General features: G+C 45.2%; 1 protein-coding gene across 3 annotated transcripts in view; it reads right to left on the reverse strand.

Annotated features, from left to right (window-relative positions):
- Nucleotides 1-23,182, reverse strand: part of LOC132234621 (rho guanine nucleotide exchange factor 18-like) — a 42,550-nt gene that overhangs the window by 9,242 nt on the left and 10,126 nt on the right. For all 3 annotated transcript variants that reach the window (XM_059695733.1, XM_059695734.1, XM_059695735.1), the window contains exon 2: nt 3,114-3,238. In XM_059695733.1, coding sequence (XP_059551716.1) covers nt 3,114-3,238 — 125 coding nt within the window. The remainder of the gene's footprint in view (nt 1-3,113; nt 3,239-23,182) is intronic.

The following is a 23,182-nucleotide window of genomic DNA, read 5'->3' on the forward strand; positions in this document are numbered from 1 at the left end:
GACAACACCAACCAACTGAGCCACACCGGCCAGGACCAAGTTTCATATATCTTAAAATGATCTACATCTTATCAGTTCACAGAGTGTCAATAAAAAGTCCTACAAAATGTAAAAATTCAATCAATCAATCAATCAATCAATCAAGGCCAGCTTTCTAGAGGAAGTGATAGCCAGTGAAGCCCTGAGGAATGAACAGGAGTTGGGTAGGCAGAGGCTGTGGTGAGGGCATTTCAGGCAACAAAACCCAGGATGTTCAGAAGCCCACAGCCTGAGAACTCACAGTACCTCCCAACAACTGGCCAGAGAAGCGTTCCTGATGGCTGGAGGTGTGGAGGGAGGGGAATGGGGTGGCACCAGGAGGCCTGGTAGGCCAACTAAGGATTTAATCTTTAAGCTCCAACCAGTGGTGGTAGGGAGGCTAGGGGTTGCGATTGCCTTTGTTAAGATCATGCAAGATGCAGAGCCAAGATGGGCTTGGCAGGGGGTATAAGGGCGCAAGACAGAAGCTGGTGGAGCAGTGGGGACACCTGTGCAGATCACCTGGGAGAGTGGTTATGGTGACCTCTGCCAGGGGCCTGGAGAAGGAGGGAGAGATGCGGACAGAACTGAGGGCTGTGCAGTGCAGCACTCACAGGGCTAGTGGAGCGGGGGGGGGGGGGGGGTGCGGGATGGGAAGGAGGGGCAAGGACAATAGCTCCCCTTGCCTCCAGCTATGGTGAGTGAGTGCCAATGGCTGAGATACAGGGGGAGGTGTTTATTTGGAGCACCCTGCAATGCCGAGTGCTCACTGCTCCCCCAGGCACACAGTTTCTCCCTCACCATCTTGTTGGCCTGACTGTCTGCAGCCCATGGCTCCTACTCAAGAGGTCCAAAATCCTGGAAGGAGCCATCACTCAATTCGCATCTCTGTCCTACTTTTGTTCATCCTATATCATCCCTGACTCTTGGGCCAAATAGTTCCCTGCTTGGTCCTAGTGTTCTTTTACATAAAACTAGAGGCCCAGTGCACGAATTCGTGCATGGGTGGGGTCCAGCCAGCCGGTCTGGATGGGGGGTGATTGGGGCGGGGCTGGTGGGGGGGGGAGGGGATGCAGGAGGTTGGCCCCACCCCCTGGTGGAACGCCCGGTCGAACTCTTGGTCGAGGGGACAATTTGCATATTAGGCTTTTATTATATAGGACTAGAGGCCCGGTGCACAAAATTTTGTGCACTTGGGGGCGTCCCTCAGCCCAGCCTATGCTCTCTCACAGTCTGGGACCCCTCGGGGGATGTCCACCTGCTGGCTTAAGCCCGCTCCCCGGGGGATTGGGCCTAAGCTGGCAGTCAGACATCCCTCTGGCAGCCCGGCAGCCCTCGGGGGATGTCCACTTGCCAGCGGGGAGCAGGCCTTAGCTGCAGTCGGACATCCTTAGCACTGCTGAGGAGGCGGGAGAGGCTCCCACCACCACCGCTGTGCTGGCAGCCATCAGCCTTGCTTGTGGCTGAGCAGAGTGCCCTCTGTGGGAGCGCACTGACCACCAGGGGGCAGCTCCTGCACTGAGCATCTGCCCCCTGGTGGTCAGTGTATGTCATAGCGACCAGTCATTCCCAGTCGTTCTGTTGTTACGGTCAATATGCATATTACCCTTTTATTATATAGGATAAAGGCCTGGTGCGTGGGTGGGGGTGGGCTGGCTTGCCCTGAGGGGTGTCCTGGATCAGGGTGGGGGTCCCGCTGGGGTGCTTGGCCAGCCTGGGTGAGGGGCTGATGGCTGTTTTCAGGCTGGCCACACCCCCTTCAGGGTGGGGGTCCCCACTGGGGTGTCTGGCCATTCTGGGTGAGGGGCTGATGGCTGTTTTCAGGCTGGCCACAACTGCAGGCTGGAAACAGGTATCTGGGATTTATTTATCTTCTATAATTGAAACTTTGAAGCCTTGAGCAGAGCTCAGGGCCGGCAGGGCAGGCGGGAAGCTTGGCTTCCTCCATTGCTGCGGGCAACCCAAAACTCCTGCTCACTCCAGCTCCATGGCCATCTTAGTTGGGTTAATTTGCATATTTGCTCCTGATTGGCTGGTGGGTGTGGTTTGTGGGTGTAGCAGAGGTACGGTCAATTTGCATGTTTCTCTTTTATTAGATAAGATGAGGGAGGTGGATACATAGAATGCCCTTCCTTAGAGTAGTGGGCAGTGTAAAATGCCACCCAGATCCCCCTTCAGTGAGGACATGCTGCCCCAGATGTTGTGGAGACTGTCAGTAGATGGCTGCCGGCTGTCAGCCTCTGGGAAATCACACCCTTTCCTGAGAAGCCCACAGGCTACAACTGATTGATGTGTGATTGCAGTAACTTGGCCATCTCAGCCCGGCTTGAGACCACTCTGCAGGGCTGCTCTAGCTCGGAGCTCCCACGTGAGCTTTCTTTTCCCTTTACATCCATCCTTCTGCATACCCACTCACCCACCTAATCACCCTTCCATCAATCCATCCATCCATCCATACATACATACCTTGTCTATCTGTCCTTCCTTCCTTCCTTCCCCCACTTCCTCCCCTTCCCTCCCCCTCCATCCCTTCCTTCTTTCCTTCCTTCCTTATTTTCATCCATCCATACATTGTCCATCTGTCCATCCATCCATCCATCCCTCTGTCCTTCTTTCCTTCCTTCCTTCTATCCATCCATCCATACATTGTCCTTCCTTCCTTCCTTCCTTCCTTCCTTCCTTCCTTCCTTCCTTCCTTCCTTCCTTCCTTCCTTCCTTCTTTGTCTTTCTTTCTTTCTTTCTTTCTTTCTTTCTTTCTTTCTTTCTTTCTTTCTTTCTTCCTTCCCCTCTCCCCCCTCCTTTCTTTTTTTCCTTCCTTCCTTCCTTTCTTCCTTCCATACATTGTCCATCTGTCCATCCACCCATTCATCTCTCTGTCCACCTTTCCTCCCTCCCATCCTTCCCTTTCCCTCTTGTTCCAGAAATGATTCCAGTTTTCCCATCGGTAACATGGGGTAATAACTGATTTGCCAAGGCGTAATGAGGTCTCCTGAGACAATGCACACAAAGTGCCTGGTGACATGCAGGTGCTAAATGAAGTGTACTTGCTGGTCCTGGTGCCTTTGCTTCCGCTGTCTCAGTGGTCAGACACCTGCCTGCTCATCCCCCATGGTGGAGAAGAACTCCAGGTGCTCAGGTCTCCAGGATCCACTGCTGCTGTTGGTGGTCAAGGCTGCAGCCCCAGGGTCAAAAGGCTGGACACATGGCTTGGACTCAGAGCCTGTGGAGAAAGGCAGGACGAGGGGTCAGGGCTGAGCTGGGAGGTCTGAGGAGCCCTGAATTCTGCATCTGCCATGGCTCTCCACAGGCCTCAGTTTCCTTATCTCTGAAATGGGATGGTGGTTTTTAGAGAGGAGGAGAGAAAATGGTGGCCCAAATAGGCAGTTGTGTCGGATACCTCGTCCTGGGGCTAGACTAGTAAAACAACTAAATCGGAGAACATCTACCTGGAATTAACAAATTAGACACAGCAGAGAAGACAATTTACAAGGAAGGGCAGAGGACACTCGGAGAATGGTAGGAACGGGGATCTGGGCTAGAGAGGGACAGCTGGCCAGCAGGCCGAGAGGGTGAGGAGGAAGCTAGCTGCATTGCACCAAAGCCACATCCCTTGGCCACAGGCATAACATCCAACTGTGGAAAGGAAAAGCCACAGGGTTGCTGGTGGCTGGGGGATCTGTACCTAAGACCATAGTTGCGAAAGGCTGCCCCTCGAATGGTGGTCCGAAAGGCAGCCCGAGCAGTGAAATGCTGGGGAGAGAGAAATCCACAGTTTCATGGTTGTTTTGTCCTTGCTTTTATTCGCTAAACCCCGAACACAGGACTTTTCGATTGCAAACACGCGGCTTCAGCACAGGGAAAGAGGCAAAAGGCACAGACTTGAGATGCCTGAGGAGAGGCTGGGGAGGGAAGTAGGGCGGGGAGACACGGCCAAGAATCCTGCATTGGGACATTCTCAAGCTTCCAAACCTAAGTGGCCATTTCTCCCCAGAAGCGCTAGCCCCTCCCAGTAGCCTCAAGGCAGGTAATACAGCCTGCCACACCCTGCCTGTATGTTGAGCAAAGGAAACAGGCTCTGAATAGCCCCCAAAGAGCCCTCAGTGACTGGATGGAAGAGGGGCTGAATGCCCTGCTATTCCAGGAACCAGACTGATAAAAACTCCAGGTGGCCAGACAGCCCCATTGGTCTCCATACCAGGATCTCTGACCAACTGAGGCCAGAGTAATATTTTGGGCCACTCATGGAGGAGTAGCTGTGGGTCAGGAAAAAACACCCATCTTACTCCCTGAAAGTGAAACAGCACCAACCCTACCTGAAGCCCTGTCAGAAACAGACACCTGAGTGACTAAGACTGACAGCTGGCAGACAGGCAGAGGGCAGATTGGCCTCACCTGCTTGCAGCAAGGCCTGGGGGACAGACATAAGCAGAGGACCCCTGGATCGCTTGGAGCTTCAACAGGGTGCTAAAGGCCAAAAGGAAGTGACTGACAGGGGCCAGCACCTAAGTACCCAACAGGGAGCCCAGAATTAGCAGACAGAACAGAAGAGTGGGGTCCTACACCAGCTCCCGTGGGGCATTACAACTCGGCAAAGTGAATGACACTCACTTTCTTATTTTTAAATTTTTATTATTAAAATATTTTTATTTTTCATTTTATCTTATTTTATATTTTACTTTTTTTGCACCATTTTTCTTCCTCATTTCTCTTTCTTTCCTCCTGTGTTTCTTCTCCTATCCCCATTTTAGTTTTTCTCTTTCCTTTCTTTTCCACCCCTTTTAAAAATGGGAAGTCTTTATCTACTTTATTGATGTCTTAGTATTCTAGTGTCTGTTGGTTTATTCATATATCTAATTTCCTCTTCCCTGCTCCTACTCCATTTCCCCTTCTCTTTCTTTTCACTAATCAATTTTTTCCTTTATTTTCTCTTCTCTTGCTCTTTTCTTCTCTAATTTTTAACTTGTTTCACTTCCTAAATATAGGCTTATCTACTCTCTCCTCTATTCTCCTTGTCAAAAAGAGAGAAAAAAGAAAAATTTTTAAATTTTTTCTTCTTGTCTTCTCATTTCTTTTCTCCCTTCTCTATTCTAAATAGGTCCTTGCTCTATTCATCCAATTCCTCAACCTTGTTTTCTCTATTTAAGCTCTGCATCTATGGATTCTGACCCCTCTTTTTTCTAGGTGTTTTTTGGTTTATTTGTTTGTTTTGTTGTGTTCTCAACCCATAGCCTTTTATTTTCTTCTTGCTATCATTCTTTCTCTCTTTTCTATTTCCAAACTCTTTTCTGTGGTGGTCCCTTTATTGGGGTTATAGATGTCTTGTCTACATTTGTGTTCTGTTCCTTCTGTATCGTGTCTTGTCATATCGTATTTTGTGTTGTTCAGTCAGCGCCTCCACAACGGTTGGCATGATGTGGTAGGGAGTGGGCCACATAATCAGATACCCTGAGAGGAGACTGCATCCATGAACAGGAAAATAACATTCCAGACCCAACTACATCGGGAGAACCTAAATATCTCAAGTAGGAGACCTGAGAGACTGCACCACTGGGTCACACAAAACATCTACTACAAGCATGTCAAACTCATGGCCCACTTGCCGCATGTGGCCCACAACAAATATTTTTGCAGCCCAGCCAATATGAGGGGATGTAAGAAACGTTTTAATAAAAATTTTGTAGCTTAATTTTTATAAATATCTTGTTACATAATTATTAATAACAAACTACAACATTCATTAATGACTGATTACTATAATCGTGTTGCATTCATTTCCCTTACGCACCTCACACACAGGTGCACCATTTCTCTCCACTAATAGTAGCAGAGAATATTTTAGTAGCTGACTGCCACTTCACTAGTCTTGTACTGACTTGTTTGGTGTGTGCAACAGGAAATATTTTGCTTTCGAAGAACAAGAAAAATAGGTTTATTTGTGTTATGCTTATTAATTTGTGCAATTATTCAGTGTCTGGAAAGTTAATGTTCAAGAAAAATATGAATTTTATTAAAATGTTCTATTATTTTATATTAATGATCACTCATTTATTTCAGCTCTTTGTGTTCAGCATGTCTCTATTGAAATAAACCTAAGTTTCTATGAAAATTGAAGCTTTTGTTTTTTTGCGGCCCACATAAACTTACACCTTATTTATTTGGCCCATGTTAGCCTTTGAGTTTGGCATGCTTGGTCTACTACATGAGACCAATTAAAAAAATCTGGGTGGCATAGCAGTATAACCTAATACACAGAACAATTACAAAGGAACAGCAAAAATGGAGAGACAAAGAAACAATCCCCAAATGAAAGAAAAGGAAGAATCACCAGAAAAGGAAATAAATGAAATAGAGGCAAGCAATTTGTCAGAGAAAGAATTCAGAGTAATGGTTATAAGCATGCTCAAACGTCTGGGTAAGAGTCACCAAGAATCAAGAGGAAATGAAGAATGACATAGCTGCAATAAAGAACACGATGGAAGCTTTCAACAGTAGAAGAAGCTAAGGATTGAATCAATGAGTTAGAAGACAAGATAAAAAAAAAACACTGAAGCATAGCAGCAACTGGAAAAAAGAATTAAAAAGCAGGAGGAGAGTCTAAGAGACCTCTGGGACAACACAAAAGGAAACAGCATCTGCATAATAGTGGAACCAGAAGGAGAGAAGTGGAGCAAGGAATAGAAAACCTGTTTGAAGAAATAATGACAGAAAACTTCCCTGACTTTGGGGGAAAAAAGTCACACAAGTCCAAGAAGCACACAGAGTCCCAAACAAGATGAACCCAAAAAGACTGACACCAAGACACAACATAATTAAATTGACAAATGTCAAATGACAAAGTAAGAATCTTAAAGGCTGCCACAGAAAGACAGAAAGTTATCTACAAGGGATCTCCCATTAGACTATCAACTGATTTCTCAACAGAAACACATCAGGCTAGAAGGGAATGGAATGAAGTATACAAAGTGATTCAAAACAAGAGACTGAATTCAAGAATACTCTATCCAGCAAGGATATCATTCAAAATTGAAGGTGAAATCAGGAGCTTCACAGACCAAAAAAAAAAAAAAAAAAAAAAAAGCTATGGGAGTTTATGACCACCAAGCCAGCAATGCAAGAAATGTGAAAGGGTCTGCTGTAAAAAGGAGAACTAGAAAGGGAAGAAGGCATAGAGGCATAAAGAATTAAAATGGTGGCAAACAAGTGCCTATCGATAATAACCTTAAATGTAAATGGGTTAAACGCGCCAATCAAAAAACATAGAGTTGCTGAATGGATAAGAAAAATGAGTCCTATATATATGCTGTCTACAAGAGACCCACTTCAGAACAAAGGATTCACACAGACTAAAGTAAAGAGATGGAAAAAAAATTTTCTAGGAAAAAAAAAGCTGGGGAAGCAATACTTATATCTGACAAAATTGACCTCAAAGTGAAGGCCATAACAAGAGATAAGGAGGGGCACTTCATAATACTAAAGGGATAGATTCAACAAGAGAATATAACTCTGGTAAACATATGCACCCAATATAGGAGCACCCAAATACATTAAAAAAAAAATCTGGACGATATCAAGGGAGAGATTAATAGCAATACAATCCTCATAGTAGGGGACTTTAAAACCCCATTGACATCACTGGATAAATCTTCTAGTCAAAAAATCAGCAAAGAAACAGCAATCCTAAATGACTCACTAAATCAGATGGAACTAATTGACATCTTCAGAACTTTTCACCTGAAAGCTATGGAATATACATTCTTCTCAAGTGCACATGGGACATTTTCAAAGATAGACCACATATTAGGACACAGGATAAGTCTGTACAAATTCAAGAAGATTGAAAACATATCAATCATCTTCTCAGATCACAATGGCATACAATTAGAAATAAACTCCAATAAAAACAAACACATGGAGGCTAAATAGCATGCTATTAAACAATGAATGGGTTACCAAAGAGATCAAAGCAGAAATAAAAAAATGCCCTTGAGACAAATGACAATGAAAACACAATAATTCAAAATCTATGGGACACAGTGAAAGCAGCACTGAGAAGGAACTGCATAGCATTACAGGCATACCTCAAAAAACAAGAAAAACTGGTAGTAAGTTATCTAACCCTACAACTTAAAGAACTAGAAAGAGAGCAACAAGAAAAGCCCAGAAAAGTACAAGGAAGGAAATAATAAAGAGCAGATGGGAAATAAATGACATAGAGACCAAAAAAAAATTTACAAATGGTCAATAGAACCAAGAGCTGGTTCTTTGAAAGGATAAATAAGATTGATGAACCTCTAGCCAGGCTCACCAGGAAATAAAGAGAGAGGACCCTGCGGGGAGCAGGCCTAAGCTGGCAGGTGGACATCCCCCAAGGGACTGTGAGAGGGTGCCGGCCAGGCTGAGGGACACTGCCCCTCCCCGCCCGGGCCTCTAGTATAAAATAAGATTCTAAGGCTAATGTCCCAGTCTATCTTTTTTGTGAGAACTCATTCATTTACTGTAGGGGTTTTTTATTTCTGTTTTTAAGATCTCTCCTTATATACATGATTTCATATTGTTAGTCTACTCAAAAAGAAAAAAATATGGAAAATAAATTATTTAAATCATACTTTTACACTAAAGCCATTAGAGGCCTAGGAGTTACTGCAGTCCTGGGAACAAACCCCAGAGCCTGCTATCTCCCCACATACACACCCACCCTTTCTCCAGCCTCCTGAGAGTTGTCAAGGTCATATTATCTCTGTTATGCTTCTTAAAGATATAAGTATATTTTCCATTGGAAAAATCCTATTTCTAAAAGTAAGGGAGAAAAAAAGTTTTTTCTTGTATTTGCCTAAGAAGCAAAGATTTTATATATATAGTAGTATCCCAGTGCACGAAATTTGTGCACTGGGGTAGATGGGGGAAAGGGGTACCTCAGTCTGGCCTTCACCCTCTCCCATCTGAGACCCCTCAGGGAATGTCTAACGACCTGTTTGTGCCCACACTTTTAACAGATAACAGCTCCATTGTTGTTTATTTCTTATGCTTAAAACCACTGGAATTAGTAGGTATTCAAAGTGTGTATACATTTTTGGGGGACACCCTGTATATCTCTAGTCAGCGGTGAAAGAAACCAACAGCAGATTTGGAACCCCCAGACAGGGAACCTCGCTCACTCCCCACATGTCTCCCCACTTCACTTTCCACCTTCGTGGGCAGCAGGAGAATCAACATTTTCTCTCATTAATTCGGAAAAGCACGTCCTGTCACCCGCTGCCTGGCAGGAGTGTGCTGGGCTCCAAGCAAGTGAGGCTCAGTCAGGGCAGCCTTCGCTCATGGGTGCTGGCACCCAAAGTGCACATTCCTCCTCTACAGTCTCCCCGACTATCCCACTGTTTCACTGAGAGGATGGAATTCCTCTCCGCCTCTGGGTTCTTGATCTTGAATGCTGACCGAAGGCACCTCAGAGAGGGCCGCCCGTGCCCACCAGGTGTGTCTGTCTGCACCTGCTCCTGCCTCAGCACCTGCATTAACCCCCCAGAGGTGATCTCGTAGCTGCGCTGGCCTCCATAGGAACAGGGCATCACCACTCTGCCCTCTCACTGTCATCTCACAGGCGCCCACCCTCAGCACCCAGAACACCCAGACACTCTCCAAAGGATGTGAGTGCATCAGAGGGGATGTGTGTACATCCTGTGGGGGTGTTAGGCATGCTGGGTTGATGGAAGTGCGGTGGAGAGGTGGGGGGAAATTGTTTTGCAACTGTTGCAGGCGTGGGAGGGTGACAGTGTGCTGGGGGATGTTCGCATGCCAGTGGGGGATGTGCACACTGGAGGCCTCTGGCTTTGCAGATCCGCAAAGCCCCATGGTGCGGCCAGGAGGACATCAGTCTGGCCCACCACGGTGGCTGTCCCTGCGATCCTGCACCTTCTGGCCAGGAGGTGGATCTTGCGCAGCCACTCCTGGGCGCTGATGGCCTGCAGGCGCTACTTCAGCTCAGCCTGCAGGCTCCGCTTGGCAAGCTCATAGCTGTCAGCACCGCCATTTGGGGAGTACAGGCCGCCCTCCGCCGGCCTGCCTCCCCTGTCCAGAGGCTCCTGCGCTGCTCACCTGCCCAGAGTGACTTGGGCTGGGCAGAAGCCAGGCATCCTGCCCTGTTCAACCCTGGCTAATCCGCCCCTGTGCGAGCTGCCACCCCACCAGGAAGGGTCACGGATCCGGGTCCCAGGACCGTGGACAGCCTCAAGCACTGCCCCCCCGCCTGCCAGGTCACGGATCTGGGTTCGGACCGTGGACAGCCTCAAGCACTGCCCCCCCACCCGCCAGGTCACGGATCTGGGTTCGGACCACGGACAGCCTTGCCTGCTGCAGCCCGCCTTCAGTATGCAAATTAGCCGCCATCTTGTTGCTTCAGGGTGGGGGTCCCACTGGGGTGCCTGGTCAGCCTGGATGAGGGGATGATGGCTGTTTGCAGCTGGTCACACCCCCTTCAGGGTGGGGGTCCCCACTGGGGTGCCTGGCCAGTCTGGGTGAGGGGCTGAGGGCCGTTTTCAGGCTGGCATGCAACTGAAGCTCCCAACCTCTCCTTTTTTTCTTTTCTTTTTTATTCTGGGATTTATTTACCTTCTGGGGCTGTCACTGGAGCTGAGAGCTGGCTTTAGCTCTGAGGCTCGGCTCCAGCTCTGAGACCTCGGCTGCTGAAAACAGGTTTCTGGGGTTTCTTTGGGTTCTATAATTGAAACACTGTTGCGGTCCTGCTCGCTCCAGCTCTGACGGCTGAAAGCAGGTTTCTGGAGTTTGTTTAGCTTCTATAATTGCAACATTGTTTCTTAGAGTGCAAACTCAGAGGCCGACAGTGGCAGGCAGGGGACGTTGGCTTCCTCCGTCACTGGAGCAAGCAAGCCTCATGTTCACTTCAGCTTCCTGGCTGCCAGCCACCATCTTGGTTGGCAGTTAATTTGCATATTGCCCCGATTAGCTAATGGGAAGCGTGTCGGAGGTATGGTTAATTACCATGTTTGTCTATTATTAGATAGGACTAGAGGCCCAGTGTGTGAAATCGTGCAAGGCGCCCCGCCTCCTCTCCTGCTACACTGTGCAAGGTGCCCCACCTCCTGCCAGCGCCCTGCCTCCTGCTGTGCCATGAGAGGCACCTTGTACCCCGCCATGCCGCAAGAGGCGCCACACCCACCACGCTGCAAGAGCTGCTGCTCATGGGCCGGGGGAGGGACCAAGAGGTGCTCCATGCACCTCCTGGTGACAGGTCGTTTGGTCATTATGGCGTTACGGTGTTATGGCCACTGGCCTTTTATAATATAGATTATTAAAATTATTATGTTATGTTAATAAAAACTTAATTACTTTAAATAAATTACTTAATACTGTTTAATAATAATAATCTCTCTATATAAAAGCCTAAGCGACCGTTACGACCAAATGACCGGTTGGCCAGTCACTATGACATGCACTGACCACCAGGGGGCATATGCCCAATGCAGGAGCTGCCCCCTGGTGGTCAATGCACTCCTACAGCCAACCTCCCTTGGCTCCTCCCCCCACCAGCCAATCTCCTGTGGTCCCTCCCTTTGGCTGCCGCGCCATAGGACTCAATTGCTGGCCAGGCCGAGGGACCCCACCCATGTATGAATTTGTACACCAGGCCTCTAGTAATATATAATATATTTGACTACCTTCCCAGGATTTAAATTTTAAAATTTACTTTCTCTCCTCATAAAGAAAATTTTATACTTAAGGTATATGGGAAATTCTGTCAAATGAGAAAATAATAATTATATTCTATTTATATATGCATATTAAATAAATTCTAATATACTTTCATTTATAACTAATTGTTATAAGTTATATTATTGTAGAATATTACATTTTGTAGAAAGGACAAGATTCCATGTCATTTACATTACTCTATAAAGTATCTAAATTTATAGAAATACTAGTAGAAAAAAATCAGGAGAAACAACAATCCTATCTAATAAAAGAGAAACATGGTAATTAGCCATACGTCCGCTACCCTTCCCATTGGCTAATCAGAGCGATATGCAAATTAACTGCCAACCAAGATGGCGGCCGGCAGCCAGACAGCTTGAAGCTAACATGAGGCTTGCTTGCTTCAGTGACGGAGGAAACCAATGTTCCCTGCCTGCCGCTGCTGGCCTCTGAGCTTGCAGTTTGAAATATTGTTACAAATATAGAAGCTAAACAAAACCTCAGAAACCTGCTTTTAGCCCGCCGGGATCTAAGAGCTGGAGTTGATACAGTGTTTCGATTATAGAACTGAAACAAACCAGATACCTGCTTTCAGCAGCAGAGGCCTCAGAGCTGGAGCCAGAGCGAAAGCTGGCCCAGAATAAAAAAAAAAAAAGGAGAGATGGAAGATGGCGGTGATATAGGCAGACGCGTCCCAGGTCATGTCCCGGAGCAAATGGAGTCAGCAGCTGAAACTAATAACACCCACACCGAATTGGCGAAATTGCTCAGCTGGTGAGACGGTTTGCAGCCAGGAAGAGCAGAACTCCCCTGGAAAGAGGACTGAGCCTAAAGGGGGCAGCCTGAAGAGCTGACCAGACCATGCAGTCCTGGTAAGAGAAGAAGCTTACAGAAACCAAGCCTTCTCCGTTTCCGCGGCCGGCGTTTGTTTGTTTGTTTTCACTGAATCCTGTTCATGGGACATTTCGGATACAGACACTCACCTGTGCTGAAGAGAGGGAGAGGGTGCTGAGGAGTGGAATCTGGGGAGAGACTGAGGAGAGAAGGGGGGCCAGGAGAGGTGGCAGTGAATTGAGTGCTGAGACACCCCTGAGCCCAGGACTGGGGCAGCCATTCTCTCCGGAGAGTGAGACTCCTCCCCCCAGCCCCCAGGCAAGGAGCACAGCCACACCCAGATTCCACCCTGTACGAGATCAGAGATCAAGGATTAAAATAACCTGATCAGTCCCTGGGAGTTAACAGGGTCTGGCCTATGGAGGGATTTTCAATCCCAGCAACAACACAGCGCCGGTAACTAACTATTACGCAGCCAGCTCTGGGCAGTGAACTTCCACTGGACAGAGAGGCCCTATAGCCTCAGAGGCCAACTCCAGAACACTGTCACCCAGAGGCTGACCCACAAACTGACTCTATGCTAAACACAAAATAAGGCAGTCTGGGAAACAAATGCGGTCTGCTTTAAAATAAGGACTGTGGTTTATAACACAGAGGAACAGTGTATCGCAGGGAAACTCAACACTCTCCTGAATACCTGGCAGGTCTAAGGCGAGCCACACTGAAGAATAGAAGAACCGAAGGACCTTCACTACAGCAATTTTTTTTTCTTTTTTCACCTTTTAACTAAGAAACCAATTTTTTTCTTTTTTTTCTTCTTCTTTTTTTTCTTCTTTTTCCATCACCTGATTTTACCCTTTTAATTACTACCTTCTTATTTTTAACCAGTATTATTACTGCTACCATTTTACCATTTTTTAAAGTGCCATTTTATTTTCTCTTTATTTTATTTTGGGATTAGTGTTCTCCATTCTATTTTCATCGTTATATTATTGGTTGTTTCTAGTTTGCATTCATCTCCAGGGAGCTGTTGCTGGAATTTGTTGGGATTAGTGGCTGTTCTATAGGAGTATTCTCCTCATATAAAAAGTCTCTTCCCCTCTTCCACTTCATTCTCTCTTTTCGCTCTTTTTTTTTCTTTTCTTTTCTTTTCTCGCTTTTATTTTCCCCCCTCCTTTTTCCCAATTTCATTTTTGCACTCCTTTTTTGGTCCCTACTTTTCTTTTCTTTTTTCTCTTTTATCTTTTTCTCTTCCTTCTTCCTTATCCCCTAATTCTCTTAATTCGGGTGGTCACCTTTATTTGGGGTTATTAATATAGTGAATATATTTGTGTATAGTGCCTGGTATGTGGTGCTTTGTTGTGTTGTATTTTGTGCCTTTAAATCAACGCAGCAGATCCAAGCAACAGCAACCTCCTGAGCACCACACCCTCTGCTGAGGAACAGCAGCTGTACGTGAAACCTCGCCTCACCAGCCAGAAGAGCCACGACAGCTGTGAACAGCACCCACCAGAGGAGCTGCTGCCAACTGAAGAGCAGCTGCTACCGCAACCGCCCGAAGAGCAACCACAGACCAAGGAGTCACTGCCACCAAGGGAGCAACCACTGAACGACTCAACGTTTAGATATGTCAGTGAGATCAAACATGGGTAGACAAAGAAACCCCCAAAGGAAGGAGAAGGAGGACTCTCCAGAAAAGCAGCTAAGTAATACAAAGGCATGCAACATGACAGAAAAAGAATTCAGAATAAGGGTCCTAGAGTGCATAAACCGGATGGAGGAAAAAATCGACAACCTCTACAAGAAACAAGAAGAAACAGATGAAAAAATCGATACCATATGGAAGAAGCTAGAAGAAACAGATGAAAAAATCAGCAACTTAAGTAAGACCCAAGAAGAAATGAAGAGTGATATAGCTGCAATGAAAAACTCCATTGAAAGTATCAAGAGTAAAAAAAAAAAAAAAAAAGAAAGTATCAACAGTAGACTAGGAGAAGTGGAGGACCGAATTAGTGAATTAGAAGACAAGGAAGCAAAAAACACCCAAAATGTACTGCAATTGGAGAAAAAAATTAAAGGACAGGAGGAGAGCCTAAGGGAGCTTTGCGACAACATGAAACGAAACAACATACGAATAATAGGGCTACCAGAACAACAGAAGGATGAACAAGGATTAGAAAACCTATTAGAAGAAATAATATCAGAAAACTTCCTTGAGGTGGGGAAGAAAAAAGTCACACAAGCCCAGAGAGTCCCAAACAAGGCGAACCCAAAAAGACCCACACCAAGACACATCATAATTACCATGGCAAATGTTCAGGACAAAGAGAGAATCTTACAGGCTGCAAGAGAGAGACGGAAAGTTACATACAAGGGATCTCCCATTAGATTGTCAAATGATTTCTCAACAGAAACACATCAGGCCAGAAAAGAATGGACAGAAATTTACAAAGTGATGCAAAGCAAAGGACTGAATCCAAGAATACTCTATCCAGCAAGGCTATCATTCAAGCTTGAAGGGGAAATAAGAAGCTTCACAGACAAAAAAAGGCTAAGGGAGTTTATCACCACCAAGCCAGCAATGCAAGGAATGCTAAAGGGACTGGTATAAAAATAAGAAATAAAAAGCTCAGAAAGAAAACAGCCACACAAAAAAAGAAATGGCTACAAACAAGTACCTTTCAATAATAACTTTAAACGTAAACGGACTAAATGCTCCAAACAAAAGACATCGAGTGGCTGAATGGATAAAAAAACATGACCCATACATCTGCTGTCTACAAGAAACCAACCTCATTAGAAGGGACTCACACAGACTGAAAGTGAAAGGATGGAAAAATATCTTTCAGGCAAATGGAAAGGAAAAGAAAGCTGGGGTAGCAATACTTATATCGGACAAAATAGACCTCAAAGTGAAGGCCATAACAAGAGATAAGGAAGGCCACTTCATAATACTAAAGGGATCAATACAACAAGAAGATATAACCCTGGTAAACATATATGCACCCAATGCAGGAGCACCCAAATTCATAAAAAAAACTCCTGGAAGATATCAAAGGAGAGATCGACAACAATACAATCATAGTAGGGGACTTAAATACACCACTGACATCACTGGATAAGTCCGCTAGACAAACAATCAGCAAAGATACAGCAATCCTAAATGACTCACTAGATCAGATGGACTTAATAGACATCTTCAGAACACTTCACCCCAATGCCACGGGATATACATTCTACTCAAGTGCTCATAACACATATTCAAAAATAGACCATATATTGGGTCACAAGCAAAGTATCCCCAAATTCAAGAAGATTGAAATCATAAAAAGCGTCTTCGCAGACCACGATGGCATAATATTAGAAATAAACTACAATAAAAACAAACCAAAATACTCAAACACCTGGAAGCTGAATAGCATGCTATTAAATATTGATTGGGTTACCAATGAAATCAAAGAAGAAATTCAAAACATCCTAGAAACTAATGACAATGAAAACACACAAATCCACAACCTATGGGACACAATGAAAGCAGTCCTGAGAGGGAAGTTTATAGCTCTACAGGCCTATCTCAAAAAACAAGAAAAAATGGTAGTAAATCATCTAACTCTACAACTCAAAGAATTAGAAAGACAGCAACAAGAAAACCCCAGAGTGAGCAGAAGGAAGGAGATAATAAAGATTAGAGCAGAAATAAATGACATAGAGACAAAAAAAACAATACAGAAAATCAAAGAAACCAAGAGCTGGTTCTTTGAAAGGATAAACAAGATTGACACACCTCTAGCCAGACTCACCAAGAAGCAAAGAGAGAGGACCCAAATAAACAAAATCAGAAACGATAGAGGCGAAATAACAACAGACCCCACAGAAATACAAATGATTGTTAAAAAATACTATGGACAGCTCTACTCCAACAAACTAGACAACCTGGAGGAAATGGACAAATTCCTAGAAAAATACAACATTCCAAAACTCAATCAGGAAGAATCTAAAAATCTCAACAGGCCAATAACTATGGAAGAAATTGAAGCAGTCATCAAAAAGCTTCCATCAAACAAAAGCCCAGGACTAGACGGCTTCACAGGGGAGTTTTACCAAACATTCAAGGAAGAACTAAAACCTATCCTCCTCAGACTACTACAAAAAATTCAAGAGGAAGGAACACTTCCAAGCTCATTCTATGAAGCCAGCATCACCCTAATACCAAAACCAGGTAAAGACAACACAATGAAAGAGAATTACAGGCCAATATCCCTCATGAACATAGATGCCAAAATCCTCAACAAAATCATAGCAAATCGGATCCAGCAGTACATCAGAAAGATCATACACCATGACCAAGTAGGATTTATCCCAGGGATGCAAGGATGGTACAATATCCGCAAATCAATAAACGTGATACATCACATAAACAAATTGAAAGAAAAAAACCACATGGTCATATCAATTGATGCAGAAAAAGCATTTGACAAAATTCAACACCCATTTTTGATAAAAACTCTCAGCAAGGTGGGAGTAGAAGGATCATACCTCAACATAATAAAAGCCATATATGACAGGCCCACAGCCAACATAATACTCAATGGACAAAAACTAACACCATTTCCCCTAAGAACAGGAACAAGACAGGGATGCCCACTCTCTCCACTCCTGTTCAACATAGTACTGGAAGTGTTAGCCATTGCAATTAGTCAAGAAGAAGAAATAAAAGGCATCCAAATTGGAAAAGAGGAAGTAAAACTGTCCTTATTTGCAGACGACATGATATTATACATACAAAACCCTAGAGACTCCATCAAAAAGCTACTAGACTTAATACATGAATTTGGCAATGTAGCAGGATACAAAATTAACCCCAAGAAATCTGAGGCATTTCTATACACCAATAGTGAACTTTCAGAAAGAGAGATTATAAAAACAATCCCGTTTACCATCGCACCAAAAAATTAAGCTACCTAGGAATAAACTTAACTAAAGAGGTAAAAGACCTCTACTCAGAAAACTACAGGATGTTGAAAAAAGATATAGGGGAAGACATAAACAGATGGAAGAACATACCGTGTTCATGGATTGGTAGAATCAACATCATTAAAATGTCCATACTACCCAAAGCAATCTATAAATTCAATGCACTTCCCATTAAAATACCAACGGCATACTTCAGAGATCTAGAACGAACTCTCCAAAAATTCATCTGGAATAAAAAAAGACCCCGAATAGCTGCAGCAATCCTGAAAAAGAACAAAGTAGGTGGGATCTCAATACCAGATATCAAGTTGTATTACAAAGCCACTGTTCTCAAAACTGCCTGGTACTGGCACAAGAACAGGCATATAGATCAATGGAATAGAATAGAGAGCCCAGAAATTGGCCCGAACCAATATGCTCAATTAATACTTGACAAAGGAGGCAAGAACATACAATGGAGCCAAGATAGTCTCTTCAATAAATGGTGTTGGGAAAATTGGACAGATATATGCAAGAAAATGAAACTAGACCACCAACTTACACCATACACAAAAATAAACTCAAAATGGATAAAGGACTTAAATGTACGACAGGAAACCATAAAAATTCTAGAAGAATCCAAAGGCAACAAAATCTCAGACATATGCCGAAGCAATTTCTTCACTGATACAGCTCCTAGGGCACTTGAAACTAAAGAAAAAATGAACAAATGGGACTACATCAAAATCAAAAGCTTCTGCACAGCAAAAGAAACCATCAACAAAACAACGAGAAAACCCACTGTGTGGGAAAACATATTTGCCAATGACATATCTGATAAGGGCCTAATCTCCAAAATTTATAGGGAACTCATACAACTTAACAAAAGGAAGATAAACAATCCAATCAAAAAATGGGCAAAGGACCTAAATAGACACCTTTCAAAAGAGGACATTCAGAAAGCCAAGAGACATATGAAAACATGCTCAAAGTCACTAATCATCCGAGAGATGCAAATCAAAACAACAATGAGGTACCATCTCACACCGGTCAGACTGGCTATCATCAACAAATCAACAAACAACAAGTGCTGCAGAGGATGTGGAGAAAAAGGAACACTTGTGCACTGCTGGTGGGAATGCAGACTGGTGCAGCCACTATGGAAGACAGTATGGAGTTTCCTTAAAAAACTGAAAATGGAACTCCCATTTGACCCTGTGATCCCACTTCTAGGAATATATCCCAAGAAACCAGAAACACCAATCAGAAAGGATATATGCACCCCTATGTTCATAGCAGCACAATTCACCATAGCTAAGATCTGGAAACAGCCTAAGTGCCCATCAGTAGATGAATGGATTAGAAAACTGTGGTACATCTACACGATGGAATACTATGCTGCTCTGAAAAGGAAGGAACTCTTACCATTTGCAATGGCATGGATGGAACTGGAGAGCATTATGCTAAGTGAAATAAGCCAGTCAATGAAGGAAAAATACCACATGATCTCACTCATTCATGGATAATAGAGACCATTATAAACTTTTGAACAATAATAGATACAGAGGCAGAGCTGCCTCAAACAGATTGTCAAACTGCAGCGGGAAGGCCGGGGAGGGTTGGGGGGCAGGAGGTAGGGGGGTAAGAGATCAACTAAAGGACTTGTATGCATGCATATAAGCATAACCAATGGACATAAGACACTGGGGGATAGGGGATGCTAGAGGACTGTCTAGGGCGGGGGGATAAAATGGACACATATGTAATACCCTTTGTAATACTTTAAGCAATAAATTAAAAAAGAAAAAAGAAAAGAAAAAAAGGAGCAGTTGGGAGCTTCAGTCACCCGCCAGCCTGAAAACAACCCTCAGCCCCTCACCCAGACTTGCCAGGCACCCCAGTGGGGACCCCCACCCTGAAGGGTGTGTGACCAGCTGCCAGCCTGAAAACAGCCCTCAGCCCCTCACCCAGACTGGCTAGGCACCCCAGTGGGGACCCCAACCCTGAAGGGTGTGTGACCAGCTGCCAGCCTGAAAACAGCCCTCAGCCCCTCACCCAGACTGGCAAGGCACCCCAGTGGGGACCCCCACCCTGATCCAGGACACCCTTCAGGGCAAACCAGCTGGCCCCCACCCGTGCACCAGGCCTCTAACCTATATAGTAAAAGGGTAATATGCCTCCCAGCACCGGGATCAGCGTGACAGGGGGCAGCGCCCAAACCCCCTGATCGCCCTGCGGCTCTGTGTGTGACAGGGGGCGGGGCCCCAACCTCCATATCCGCCCTGCTCTGTTCGTGACAGGGGAAGGCGCCCCAACCCCCTGATCAGCCCTGCTCTGTGCCTGATAGGGGGAGCTCCCCAACCCCCTGATCGCCCTGCGGCTCTGTGTGTGACATGGTGTGGCGCCCCAACCCCCTGATCGGCCCTGCTCTGTGTGTGACAGGGTGCAGCGCCCCAACCCCCCTGATGGACCCTGCTCTGTGCGTGACAGGGGGCAGTGCCCCAACCCCCTGATTGGCCCTGCTCTGTGCTTGACAGGGGGTGGTGCCACAACCTTCCCATCGACCCTGCCTTGAGTGTGACAGGGGGCGGTGCCCCAACCCCCCAATCGGCCCTACCCTGAGTGTGACTGAGGGTGGCATCACAACCTCCCAATCTGCCTTGCTCTATGCATGACAGGGGGCGGCGCCCCAACTCCCTAATCGGCCCTGCTCTGAGCTCGACCAGGGGCTGCACCTAGGGATTGGGCCTGCCCTCTGCCACCCTGGAGCAGGCCTAAGCCAGCAGGTCGTTATCTCCCGAGGGTTCCCAGGCTGCGAGAGGGCACAGGCCAGGTTGAGAGACCCCCCCAGTCCCCCGAGTGCACAAATTTTTGTGCACCGGGCCTCTAGTTTTATTATAAAACTAAATAAAAAGAAAATGATTATATAGTTTTTGTAACTTTTATTGAAAAGTATTACTAATTCTTAAATTTTCTGTTTTTCAGATATAAGGAGGCATTTTTAAAGCTATTTGGTAAATTAACTATTTCTCTCAGCAGGCAGTCTGGCCTGTGGTAATCTGACCAATGCTACTGTGCCCCCCATCCCTCCGTGCAAGCAAAATAAGCGGTGGGACCCCTCTGCTGAGGCATTCCTTGGGAAGTTGATTGAGGAAATCATGCCCATTTGACGGTCCTAGGGGACCAACAGGTTATAGATTGAAGCCCACATGCTCATTTGCAAGCCAGCCACACTGACACTCTGGTACACCGTGCCCCTAATGCTAGTTACATGGGTGATGCAGGCACGCCTTAGGTGTGGACTGGGGGAGGGATGAGTTCCCCACGACCTCAAGTACTAGGCTTGCCAGTTCAGGAAACTTTATGGAGATTAGGCCATGTTTTTAGCCCTTTGAAATTGTGGCACGGTGATTGTCAGAACCCCTCTGGCCACTAATAATCTTACTGACAATAGTCTGATTTGCACCACTCACCCCTTTGTCTTTGTTACGGGCCCCGATCTACTAATCAGCCATAGTTCATCTTTTCTAGTACAGGTTAGAGAAGGAGCTCATTTTCCACCCTGTATTACCACCCAGAATATTACCTCATTGGCCATCAGCACTATTATGGTGCTTAGGAGACAAGCAGAAATCCTAATACCTGTTGATCTCACCAGGAAATAGCAAGGCTCGTCAGCTATCAAAGTTTTAGAAGGGGCATTGAGCCACTTACGGCCCAGAAGATTTTGGGGGATGCTCACTGCAGCCATCATCTCGGCTGTAGTTATTCTTACCACTGCCAGTGTCGCCATGGTGGGTCTTTCTGAGTCTGTGCAGACGGCCACATTTGTGGACAATACGGCATATAATGTAACTAGGGAATTCACTGTACAGCAGCACATAGATAAAATAAATTAGCTAGACTACAGACAATAGAGGCAGCCACTGAATATCTGGGGGAAAGACAGGGCGCTATAGCAACTTGCGATTGGGAGCATAAGCACGTATGTGTCACCCCTTTGAAATGGAACAGTCGTCGCCATTAGTGGATTGGTGCTAAAAAGCATCATAGGGGGTCTTTCATGATACCCTGACTGAAGAAGTAAACATGTGTCAAAGGCAAATTAGAGTCCTTACTTGCTATCAATAAACATGAAAAACAGACTACTGCTTGGAATGCGGTAAAGGAGCATTTGGAGTGGATAGACCCCACCACGTAGTTTCCTAAAATCAATTGGTACCTGATCGGACTAACCATTGCTGTCTTTGTAATTCTCTTTGTTTTCTTACAGTCTACAAAATCAGAACTCGAGCAGTGAACGCGCTTCACGGACCCTGACCTTCCAAAGCAGAAAGTTCGCCGCCTCCCTCTGTCTTCTGCAGCCAGGAAACGAAAAGCGGGGAGATGTGGGGAAGCACGGGGTGTGGTTGGAATGTCTGTGAGGAGGATTCTCTGGAAGGTCGGGGGCCTCTGAGGGGACCTTGCCGAAGGCAGCAGCCCCTGCCTTGACTTTTCCAAACAAGTCCGATCCCCTGGGTGTGTTGCTAGAATCTCTCTGTTTAGTCTTTAAGATCAGACCTTGTAGAAGCATATGCTTTCTCAAGGATACTTACCCTTCGGATTGTATCTAGAGGCTAATTTTAGTTCAAGCTGTTGTGACAATAAAAAGCCAACGAGGCAGGCAATCAAGGCTACTTACTCCTAAAGCAAACTAGTGCCTTAGCCTCTCTTTCACAGAAACGTGTGTTGGAGTAACCTGTTCATTGGCCACTCAGGCATCAAGTTATTAGTATACTCCAAAGCCACTATTCTCAAAACTGCCTGGTACTGGCACAAGAGCAGACATATAGACCGATGGAACAGAACAGAGAACTCAGAAATCGACCCAAAACAGCTATGCTCAATTAATATTTGACAAAGGAGGCATGAGCATATAATGGAGTCAAGACAGTCTCTTCAATAAATGGTGTTGGGAAAATTGGACAGGTACATGCAAAAAAAAAGAAACTAGACCACCAACTTACACCATACAGAAGAATAAACTCAAAATGGACAAAAGACTTAACTGTAAGACAGGAAACCACAAAAATCCTAGAAAAATTCATAGGCAGCAAAATATCAGACATATGTCATAGCAATACATTTAATGATACATGGAAACTAAGGAAAAAATAAACAAATGGGACTACATAAAAATAAAAAGCTTCTGCACAGCAAAAGAAACCATCAACAAAGCAACAAGAGAGCCCACTTTATGGGAGAACATATTTGCATATGATACATGTGATAAAGGGTTTATCTCCAAAATTTATAGGGAACTCATACAACTTAACAAAAGGAAGATAAACAATCCAATTAAAAAATGAGCAAAGGACCTAAATAGACACTTTTTGAAAGTGGACATACAGAAGGCCAAGAGGAATATGAAAAAATGTTCAAAATCACTAATCATTGGAGAGATGCAAATCAAAATGACAATGAGGTACCATCTCATACCTGTCAGAATGGCTATCATCAACAAATCAACAAACGACAAGTGCTGCAGAGGATGTGGAGGAAAAGGAACCCTCGTGCACTGCTGGTGGGAATGCAGACTGGTGCAGCCACTATGGAAGACAGTATGGAGTTTCCTTAAAAAACTGAAAATGGAACTCCCATTTGACCCTGTGATCCCACTTCTAGGAATATATCC

The sequence above is a fragment of the Myotis daubentonii genome, chromosome 5 (genome assembly GCF_963259705.1).
Source record: "Myotis daubentonii chromosome 5, mMyoDau2.1, whole genome shotgun sequence".
NCBI lineage: Eukaryota > Metazoa > Chordata > Mammalia > Chiroptera > Vespertilionidae > Myotis > Myotis daubentonii.